At 42.9% G+C, this 11,611-nt stretch overlaps 1 protein-coding gene across 1 annotated transcript in view; it reads left to right on the forward strand.

Moving 5' to 3' along the window:
- mybphb (myosin binding protein Hb) overlaps positions 1–8,611 on the forward strand; it is an 11,458-nt gene extending 2,847 nt beyond the window's left edge. The window contains exons 3-12 of the mRNA XM_079265529.1: positions 1–101; positions 2,556–2,644; positions 2,749–2,944; positions 4,064–4,203; positions 4,346–4,505; positions 4,990–5,126; positions 6,720–6,906; positions 7,007–7,063; positions 8,171–8,202; positions 8,297–8,611. The exon at positions 1–101 is cut by the window's left edge and continues 67 nt beyond it. Of these exons, the coding sequence (XP_079121655.1) occupies positions 1–101; positions 2,556–2,644; positions 2,749–2,944; positions 4,064–4,203; positions 4,346–4,505; positions 4,990–5,126; positions 6,720–6,906; positions 7,007–7,041 (1,045 nt within the window). The 3' untranslated portion in view covers positions 7,042–7,063; positions 8,171–8,202; positions 8,297–8,611. The remainder of the gene's footprint in view (positions 102–2,555; positions 2,645–2,748; positions 2,945–4,063; positions 4,204–4,345; positions 4,506–4,989; positions 5,127–6,719; positions 6,907–7,006; positions 7,064–8,170; positions 8,203–8,296) is intronic.
- Positions 8,612–11,611: the final 3,000 nt, after the last annotated feature.

The following is an 11,611-nucleotide window of genomic DNA, read 5'->3' on the forward strand; positions in this document are numbered from 1 at the left end:
CACCGGCGACCGTCTGAGGATCCGCGTGGTGGCTGTGAACGTCGGCGGCCGCAGCCCGCCTGTCACCTTCCCCGAGACCGTCCAGGTGAAGGGGGTCGCTGGTAAGAAGCGTGCAAGATCTGTCTCAGAACATCACTCGATATTGAGTAAATAGCTGACTGTGCATTTTCAGCACGATAACTACTTACTCGGTTGGTTTAGCACTTTGTCGCAAACAAACAAACGTGTGGAAACTGAAGCGTCACAGCAGCTCAATGAAGCAGAACAGATGCATGATGTAGATAATACATGAAAAGAAAACACTAGAATGCTTTTCACAGTGCGAGTGTGAGCGTCTACTATAAACAGGGAAACGGGGAAAAGGCTTTTACATTTGGTTTAAAAGGATGAATTTGGTCTCAAACTCGGATACGATATGTGTCTGGATCTTAACTTCCATGTGACTGAGAATCAAGTTGCATACAGGTCTTTTTATCAAGACAAATAAACTTAATCCATCTGTAAAGTTAAAAGCATATGGGACAAACTATTGAACTATTTAGTCTGTCTTAAGAGCCATTTATTACGGGAAAGAGGAGTTTCAAAGTGCAGAAGTCAAACTGAAGCAGCTCAGCAATGTTTTTTCCCCAGCTGTCCGTGTCCCGTTGGCACATACCTGCGGAGTTAACGGCATAGAACTGTGGCCCTCTCACACTGATCCACCTCACCACAGGGTTACAACTACACACTTGTTAAGTAGATGGGTTTTACGGATGCTCTATACCTTACAGTGTTAATCATAGACAGTATTATGTGGATTGATCTGTGGTAAGATGATGATTGAACCCTGAGGGCTTTACAAGGAGGAGCTGCATTGCTTCGGCTCACTCACGAATCATCGTTATGCGGAATGGAGAGCCGAATGGGGAGGGACGGCAACCTGACCCCAGCCGGACTGGCAGTATTTAAAGTGGTCCGTGTTGACCGTTCTCCATAGCAGGCGCTCCGCCACATATAGAAACAAGTCATGAATGGCTTCCGACGAAATGAACTCAAAGATTTGGAAAGCATAGCTGGGCTGTCCCCTTCTTGCATAATCTCGCTTTAATTTGAATGCATTCTGACAAGAGTGGGAGTAACTGAAGATCCCGATCATGCGTGACGAGGGGAGGTAGTCCACAGTACGCTTTCTTTATTTAGAGTCCTGACAAATGGTGCTGCGCTGGACTCAGCAGTTGGTCCTTAAGGGGCTTAAGTATCATATTAAATGTCACAGTTGCTAACTATCTGTGTGTTAGAAGGAAGCGTTTGATGAGCCTCCAGGGCACTTGGCGCGTCTCATACTTTATATTGAAAATGATTTAAATTCCCGACATGCAGATACACATTTTACTCTCTTAACATTAATTTCCTGTGTTATTGCAACTTAATTGGTCCCAATAAGGCAACTGTGTGAGTCAGCGTGCACAAACTACAATAAACTAGGAGTGTTATGTGGGAGTTCGCAGGTAGGACCCAAACGCAAGACCACAGGAGACAGAAGTTACTATGAACAGGTTTTATTTCGAATGTGTGAAGGTGTGGAGCCCGTGGTCCGACACCAGAGTGGCAGAGCGACGGTGTGAGGCCCGTGGCTCGACACCGGAGGGCTGGCAGCTTGACGGCGAGAGTAGTCCGTGTCACACAAGGAGGGCAGAGCGGCGGAGTGTAATCCGTACACACAAGGAGGGCAGAGGACGCCACAGGGTTGACGCGGGTGAAAAAGAGTACGACCTGACACCCCCAGACTGCAGGGCCAGAGCTTATGTAGTGCCAGCAGACTCATTAGTGGGCCCTGAGTCTGGTGTGTCAGGCAGCAGGAGGTGATCAGCTGGAGTGTCCTCAGCTGTGCACACTCAAGGGTGTGGCCATGGGAGGCGTCAGGTCAGACAGGGATCCTGGATCCTGACAGGAGGGGAACAAATTCAATGATGGCTTAAAACACAGCTAAATGTTTTAATATGAGTTTGAGTAAATATTGATTCAACACCATGTAAAGCAACACTTATTATGGCATTAAAAAATAAATGAAATATATGTGATTTTTCCAATAGGCAAAATACAATTGAAGTCCAAAAAGACAGCACACAGATACTTACTATCCTGCCTTCCGTAGATTCCTGTCCTCCAATATCATGTGCAGCTTCTCATTTTATTTACTTTTCATTATAATCCATACAAAACGCTACTTGTGCAACGATCTGTGTAGCTGCTTAAACACATCCTGCCATTTAAAGAATGAAAGGTGTGGATATAAAGCAAAGGGATAAAGGACTTAGCATAAGGGTTACTTTTATAACCAGTTTGAGCACAGACACACCCTTGTGGCACCAGTGAAGATTCCCTGGCTCAGATGGGCTTAGATCAGCCCAGCAAGTTGATGGACTTCTTCAGGATTTGTGGGTCACAAAAGCAAATTAAATCCTTTTGTTTCACTCCAAAAATCTCTCGATCGTAGCAATCCCTCTAAGGCTGTGACGTCTTGTCGCTGATCCTCCTCCGACACTTTAATAATCGTTGGTTGTTTTTCTCTCCAGATCGCCCCAAGGTCCGCCTGCCACGTTTCCTCAGGCAGAGATACGTCGCTCACAATGGAGCCAAGATCAACCTGACCATCCCCTTCATAGTAAGCAGAAGATGACTGGAGCGCTCTTGTCAATGCGTAATGAATAACAGCACGCAGCTCCCTCACAATTCACTGTCTGATTTTCTTCTTTTTTTTTTTACCAGGGCAAACCCAAACCTGTGGTCACCTGGTTAAAGGACGGACAGCCGCTGGACACAACGAGGGTGAACATCCGCACCTCCGACAGAGACAGCATCCTGTTCATCCGCACAGCCGAGAGGCTAGACTCCGGAGTGTATGAGATGTGTGTGAAGGTGGATGACTTCGAGGACAAGGCTTCACTCATCCTGCAAATTGTTGGTGAGCAAACGGTTACATTAGGAGGTGGGAAGCGGCATCTGCAAGATACAGTTCAGAATGATGGGGACAGTTGGTTTTATCAGAATCAGAATTCTGTTTATTGCCGCGTAGGTAGAGAAAATAAAAAAACAACTATTTTAAAAATTGTAATTTAAAAAAATATGTTCAATGTAATTGTAGAAAGAGGCCCACTTCTAAAATAATACAAATAAATGAGAAAAAAAAATAACGTGACAAAAAAAAAGGAGAAAATAACCTGGTCTGTAAATACGTATTATGCCACAGCTGTAGTGACCAAAATAAATGTTCAGCTTGCTCTCGCTCTTCACAGCCTGCCATCATGAAGCCAAATGTAATGTACAGAGGGTCATATTTCCGTAACACATGCTTTGTAGCTTTCGCTGGCACCGGGTTGTCCCCAACATCACAGATTCAAATCACGTGTCACTTGTCTCCGAGGAAACGTTGGCCAGCTAAAAGTGAAAACACGTTTGTCTCTACCTGACGAGTCGTGGTTGTGATATTCAAAGAAATTGGTCATGGAAATAATGCATTTATTATTTTATTATTACTATTTCAATTGTATTCTATTTATTTTATGTGTATCCTTGAGCACGTTTAGATATAAAACAACTAGCTTTGTAATTTACCAAAAAGGGTTTGATTTAATCGAACCATTTGGCAGTTTTTCCGCGGCATACTAGATGGCGGCCTGAGGCCCATTTAGCTGTTCTAAGGGATGTGCAAAGGTTCACGGGATTCAAGAACAACAAAACACGCAATGTAGAGAGATAATAGTGCATCGATGTGACAGATAGAAGTGCGTGCCATTGGGCCTTTAGATGGTGTTGGAAAGAAACTGTTCTTGTGGTGTCCGGTTTTGGATCCTGATGGATTGCAGCCCGCCTCTGGGTCCCGGAGGCGTACAGGTCCTGAAGGGACGGCAGCGTGCAGCCAATCATCCTCTCGGCAGAGCGAACAAAGCGCTGCAGTCTGCCCTTGTCCTTGGCTGTAGCAGATGTTTCTAAATGACATTTCACGGAAATATGTGCTCATATATTTACGTTAGATGTCATTCAAAAACTGTCGGTCTAACACGTGTTGTTCTGTTGTTCACAGAGCTGCCGGGGCCTCCCGCCAGTGTGAAGCTTGTGGACAGCTGGGGCTTCAATGCTGCTCTGGAATGGACTCCACCCAAACACAACGGCAACACAGAAATCACAGGTTACACAATCCAGAAGGCCGACAAAAAGACTGGAGTGAGTTTTCATTGTCGGAGCGCGTCTGTCTGCAACGTCATAATGAATAACACACGATGATTGTTAATGGAAGGATCCCCCTGGTACAGTACTCACAGTAAATCCTGAATCCTCAAAACCTTGTCCTGTTGTGTGTCGACAGGACTGGTTCACTGTGTTGGAGCATTACCACAGACTGAACGCCACCATCTCTGACCTCATCATGGGCAACACCTACAAGTTCAGAGCGTTTTCTGAAAATAAGTGTGGAACTAGCGAGGACGCTACCATTGCAAAGGGGGAGGCCAGCATCTTGAAGACGGGTAACTTGTTCTTTTATTGAACCACAGGAATTCTTTTGTTACTGTTTCCCGCTGAAGCTTTTGTCTCATTGATCCTTCCCTCACTGACGGTCTCTCGACGCTGTAAAAACATCGGTTGTCCGCGAGTAGGCTTTCACTTTCACATTCAAATCTGGGTGTGGAGGTTCATTCTCAAACTTCGGGAACAGTGTGTGCAACTAAATAACCTACAATCAAAGGTCCACTTTCAGCAGACTCTGAGGTGCTGCTGAAAGCTCAGGCAGCTAGTAAGTGGACCTTTGAGCTCAGATTATTGCTCTTGATTATTGATATTTTTTGATAGAGATGCAATCCTACATACTATTGGGCAAATTGCAATCATGCAACCAACCGTTAGATTGGTGATCATGGAAAAAGTAAGTAACAACATATTTGAACTGTGTTAGTACCAGAGATGAGCAGCTTGGAGCTTCATGGTCAAGTCTGTTTCTCTTCCACCCTCCAGGTATCAACTACAAGCCTCCCAAGTACCAGGAACGCGACTACAGCGAGCCGCCCAAGTTCACCACCAATCTGAATGACAGAGCCACCACCGTCGGCTACAGCACCAAGCTGCTGTGCTCCGTCAGGGGATCCCCAAAAGTATGTAACATGTCTTGTAAATCTGACCAGTTCCTGTGTCTTGTCATGTTTTTCCCACGAAACTAACCGCTTCAGCAAAACATCTGCACCACACCTGATGTGGGGACCTTTCGGACCAAACATTTCTGGGGACACCCTGAGAGTAGTTGCCCACTGGGAGAAAACAATATACCTTCAAAGTCTTTTTTTTCTGCCTGCATTCGCACAGCCAATAGGAACACAAACTCGCCGCTCGCACACATTTCCAGATGGGAGGTCGGCCAGTTTGCTGCGTTTCACAAGCTGTCTTTTAGCTTTTTGTTTTTATCGATAGAATAATATTTAAACAACTCTGTTACATGCCACGATCAACCTATGAAAGTACGTGCCACGATATTAATTGAATCGGCTATTGTTCTTTTGCTCAGTGGGTGTGCTTTGTTCTGCAGGGTTTGCCTCTGTGCTACTGGGTTAGCTCGCTGGGCACTAGCCTTCACTCCCCAAACCCACTAGCCTCGCTCAGTGGGTTTGTACTCATGGACAAGTTCAATTCTGGAAATCACCCTCGGTCCATTTGTCTGTGTTTTCTTCCGGGGATTTTTCTAAACAAGCTGTGTTTTGTGTTGTCTCTTCTTCACACGGCTAACGGCTTTTTAAAAATGGCGGTCGTCCGTGCTGCATTGGCTCCTGTGGGAGAGTACATACTCCTACGGAAATAGGAGCAAAAAAAAAAGTCACTCACAACGACGTTCAAGGAGCTTCAGTCGTTGCTAGTTCTTGCGCTGCTGGTGCATTATAAATGGCGGTTCTGGTCAGAGAACACTGTCTGTCTTCCAAATTCAATTTCCAGACAAAGAAGCTCATAAATTCAGTGTATTTCAGCTGCCACGTCTCGAATTTTGGGTCTCACTGAGTGTCAGCGAACACATCACCAAGGCAGAACAACCTCTCTGCTGACACAACAATAATGCAATCATTTTGACAAATATAAATGAAATTAGTCTAATGCTTGCTGTCTTAAATTATCTCAAAGAACTCACTGAAAGTTGATTTTCATACATATTACAGTGGAATGAATGGAAACGAATGAGTCCACAGAGGATATGCTGTCTAAAATGTTTATTTTGGGACACGAGTATGCAAGCGTGCATACATAGTTTGCTAGATTATGCCGTCACACCGGTAGAGCCACTGCTCAAAACTGCTTGTCAGCAGCTAAATAATTATTTTGAGGTGGCGAGTGGACGTACTGAGAGTACTGAGAGCTCTGAGCTGAGTATGTGTATGATCTTTGCCTGCCCGTGTTGGCCTTCTGTCTGAGCCTCTCACCTCCTGTATGGGCTCATAATCCCACCAGGTCGCCAAACAGAATGCTAGCGAACAGTAGATGGTCTCGATCAGAAGGCTAGAATTGGTATTTTTTACATCTGAAGCACGGGGGGAGGAGGAGGAGGAGGAGAAGCGGGGTCACATGCGTAACATTCCCCGTGAGGCCCCAGGAGGTCCTCACCCTGTCAGTGCTGTGTGTCCACGTCAATCAAGAGTTGTTTTCTTGCCATGTGGCACAAACACAAACAGTTTTCCTCCAAACTGTTTTTTTTTTTCTTTCTACAGCCGAAGGTTATGTGGATGAAGAACCAGATGATTATTGGAGACGACCCCAAGTACAGGCAGATCTGCGTCCAGGGTATCTGCTCCCTGGAGATCCGTAAGCCTGGTAGCTTTGACGGAGGTGTGTACTCCTGCAAAGCCAAGAACGATCACGGAGAAGCAACTGTCAGCTGCAAGTTGGAGGTCAAGCGTAAGTCAAGATCTTAAAAAAAATGTATGCATTTAAAACTATGCATTTTAAGCAGTATTTGAGTTTTAACCCACCAATAACTTGTCTTTGTGTTGAACAGACCCGGCGGCGCCTGCAGATGCAGCAAAGAAATAAGTCAACATTCACATTCTCACAGGTCAGACATGATCAAATCAAAGTGCCTGTTACATGATAATATCGTCTCATTATTAGGGGTGTAACAATACGCGTATTCGTACCGAACCGTACGAGGCTCACGGTTCGGTTAGCATGACGAACCGAACAATACGTTAGAATTAAAAATAAAAAAAAATAATAATATATAAATAATATATAATATATATATATATATATATATATATATTTTTTTTTTTCTCATCTTTTGCAAGATGTAAGTAACAATACAAGATGTAAGCAAGATGTAAGTAACAATACTACAGAACATGAAGGAGCAGTTTTAGTTTTTTATGCTTATGTGTTGCTAAGAAGACACCCCAGAAGATGGGTCACTCAGGTATAGTTCCATCATTGTTCAAAGTCAAAGAATAACTTCATGATGTTAGTTTTAATGAATAAATATATTTTAAAATCAAGTACATTTCTCTGGCATTTATAGTTTTCTACTGTACCGAACCGTGAATTTTGTGAACCGTTACACCCCTACTAATTATATATATATATTTTTCTCATTGTAGTTCAGTTGCACAGCATGGATAATTCTGGGTATTGAATGCAGTAAAAGCTCAATAATGAAAGGTGGACATATATGATAGGTTTAAAAGAGTCCCGAGGTGATGTCTGCCTTCTCTGTGACTTACTTTCCTTACATGGAGGGCACTAAACTTGTAAAAGGTGGCCTCGGCCCCTAAAGGAGTCCAAGAGGTACCACCCATAAATTAGATCTGCCCCGCGGGTACTCGGTTAGAACTTAATCACATTTCCTCGACTCAGCAGCAGCAGCCTCCTTTAGGACACAGGGATACGGCATTTTATTTACTCCCTGAACTCTAACACGGTTTAAACATGTTGTTGCTTTAATCTGTGTAATGTCATACATAGTTTTATACAATACTGGACAAGTAATTGCTGGATGAAGTTTATTTTTAACACGTATATTGAAAAATGGACAGATTTATTTTATGGTAGGCCTTCTGCTGTACCTTTTAAAATGATCATGAATCGCTGACGTTTTTACGACTGCGGCGCTGAACACTTTTTAACACCTGTTGTTGTGATTTGTTCGTCTGTTGCAATCCCAAATTAGGAGCAGACGGAGTGAGGCCTTTGCAGCAGGAGGTGCGCGACACATTTAGCGTTTCTAAAAACTGTCGTGAATAACAATGAGGAATAAAGATTTTAGAGTTTGAAATATTTCCTTTTTCTTTCACAGTAAGGTGCTGGATTCCTGGAAGAACATGTATATATGGCCGGTGACCACACCGCCAAAGGGTTGTTGCCTGTGACCTCTTGCCGAGTGTTGCCCTGTGCATTGATGAACAATTGTTGCTTTTTGCCTTTATCGTTCATTCGTTTATTAAGTCCATGTCCACAATCATCCCTTTCCCCAATGATACTGTCTACGGTAACTCAATTATTGTCAGTCTAACGAGTTGTATGCCAAGACTTCTACAGCAATTTACTGTTCTTCAGAGGAGAACTACATGCAACATCTATGTGTTTATATCAATAAATCATTTTATTTCTGCTTTTGGTTTTTTTCAATACAGTGTGTTGTTCATATTGAAATCTCCAGCAGAAGCTTTGTAAAGGGGACTTCTGTGTGAAAAAGGTTAAAAATGATAACTTCATTTTGTGCATGTCTTAACTTGACATATTTATTTTAAATATCTCAATATGTGCACAGTTTTGATCAGAAATTAATAAATTACAGTAAAAAAATACAATCTTGAATGTAGTTTATATGGATTTTTTATTTCATAGTTTTGATTTATTCAGTTTTTTTCATATTTAAATTAGCTGCTGAGTAGCTGAACGTGTATGTAACTTTTTTTTTTTAATAGGTCTGTAATTTCTGATATATTCCTTAAAAATCCTTTCCTGGAAAGAATATGCAATTTGGTGCCAATTTAGCGGAACAAAATGCAAATATGTGAACAAATAAATGGGGAAAATAAAGGGAATTAATTATTATTAGTCCCACATTAAAAATATTTTTACACCAAGAATTTAAAATATAATAAATTAAATAAAACAATTGCCTTTTGGGCATCTCCAAATTGATTAAATTACAGTTTTACTCAGCTGCTGAACAGTTAAAGTCATTTTGGCCGCAAACCAGTGAGAATCTGGAGACAGATACGTAAATACATGCACTGTCTATTCATTTGGCTCAAATGTTTCCAAGAGTGCATGCATCACAGTATGCCAGGACTTCCACAATAATAATACCAGTCGTTCATGCTGATCTTGTTGCTATTTGGACTCGGCGTTACTGGCATGGTGATATAGTGTCAGACGTCAGAGATATCCAGGTTACAGAGACACATGGGTTCACACAGAGGCAGACAGAATTAGCCTCAGTGCTCCCTCACGCTCCGGTTATTTTGGGACCGAGCTGCTCCACCAGTTAAATGTGTTTTTATGTTACTATATGAAGGTGGAAGTTCTTCATTATCTACATTTAAAGAATCAAAATCACCAGCGTTTCCACGGTCAGATATCGGAGGGAGATTTTGTGCACGTGCTCCCCACGCTGTTAGTATTACTGTGTCGAGATAGTAAGGAAGTGTGCTGCATAATGAATGGCCAGCTCCATAGTTAATAAAACAACTGAATCTTTGAGTGTGGCGTCCTCCTGTGTTACAACTGAACAATGACATCTGCAGGCCTTTTGAAAATGAGACGTTTCATTTAAATACATTCACACATCAACACTGTTAACCGCCCTTCTGATTTACAACCCTTTGACTAGATATCTCTGCTACGCTGTGCCGGCAACTTTAAACGATTTTGCGTCGTGCAGCTTTAACCTGTGGGCTGTGAGCCATACTGGGTCTCAGGCCTACTTCTGCTGGGTCCCTGGATGCTGACATACTGCAATAGGGTCATGGAGCGAGAGACTCTAATTTAGGTCCTGCACTGAGAAAGTTTCCAACCTCCAATGAAAGCCATCAGCAATCGCTGATGTACAATGTAGGTAAGTGAACATATAAAATACATGGAAATGTAGATATATATATATATAACAATTTTGGAATCCTATAATTCAATTCAATTTCTTACAGTTGCTTTGACTTGCAAAGAGGAATGATGTGATGTTAGTAATCACTGTACTTTGTTTGGTCAATTAGGGGAAAGAGGCTTTAACCTTTAATGTCGGTGAGTTTAATGGTGGTTAGATGAGAGTGTGTGTTTGTCTCTTCTGTATATTTGGAATAATTGTTTTCTGTTGTGGGGAGAGTTTAATTTTGACAATTATGTCAATTATGTCAGATCTCATTTGAAGGAGCATTATGCATAAATATGTTTTCATTCGTTTATAATCACCCAAAACTAAGAATCCTTGTATTTTCAATCGCGTAGAATGAGCGGTTTATGTCTCTATATTTACATATAGAGTCCGCCATGTTTGTACAGTAGCTCAGAACAGACAAACTATCCTGTTCTCACTCCGAGGTCGCCAAATACCACCGTTTTGTCATTTCCCCTCGGCAACGGAGATCGACGCAACGGAGGCCCCCCAAACTGTGTGACGTAAAACCTCCCGAGACATTAGTAGACGGGAAGGATGGTGGATGATTCACAAGACCTTCATCTACGAGACCAGTGTTTGCGTCCCGTAACAGTCGTCAGTCACGTGAGTCATTTCTCACTCGCTAGTCAGTCAAGTGAACGTCAAGCACACTCTGTTCTGTTTTTTCGCCACAACTTAATTTCCTGTGAAGACGGAAGTTTTGTTTTATTGTCCTTTCATTTGTTAAAGGACAATGTAACAATGTAACAAGCGTACACTGATAAGCTGTCCCAAGTCGTTGAAAACTAATGCTAGTGCTACGTAGAGCGTCCATCTCCAATGCCAAGGGGCACTGACCAAGCGGCGGGATTTGACGGGTTGGGAGTGAGAATGCGTTGCCCAAACACTGGCTCTAGAGAGAGCATGTCCCCTTTCTTAAGTTACCTGAAGGCCTCCGTACTTGTCCAACTCGCTTGGAAAGGGAGGAACATTCATTGGCCCCAGTCAAATCATCCTACAGACTTTGGTTGATCGATTGACTTTTCCTTTGGCGCCACCATAAAGTTTGTGTTTGTGGTTTTGAGTGAAGTTTCTCAACAACTATCACTGCTGTTATATCACTGCAGGATGAACCTGAGACACTTTGGCTCATTAGACTTCCTGGTTCACCTTTATTGAAGGCGCTTCAGGCACACCTCCAATCTCTTGGCTGAATTATCTCTGTGTCGCCCATTCCATCTTTTGTGATTCATGGCTATGCAGTTCAGCACAAGGCAATCACAAAATATCTTCTGGCTGAATAATTGAATCCCATCAAAACTTTCCTCTCCACCACATCACCCCGGAGCGGGAAGCAAACGGCCCACAGTGCAATAGAAAGTTCATACAACGGCAGGATGCTTCAGTGATGCAGCGTCTCTGACTCATGTGACGGTCTAATCGTTGGTAATGCACCGAGCACCGCCTGGCCGCTGTCGGGTCAAGGGTAACGCCAAAGGCAATGAAGTGGTG

Source organism: Melanostigma gelatinosum, assembly GCF_949748355.1.
Source record: "Melanostigma gelatinosum genome assembly, chromosome: 3".
Taxonomy (NCBI): Eukaryota; Metazoa; Chordata; class Actinopteri; order Perciformes; family Zoarcidae; genus Melanostigma; species Melanostigma gelatinosum.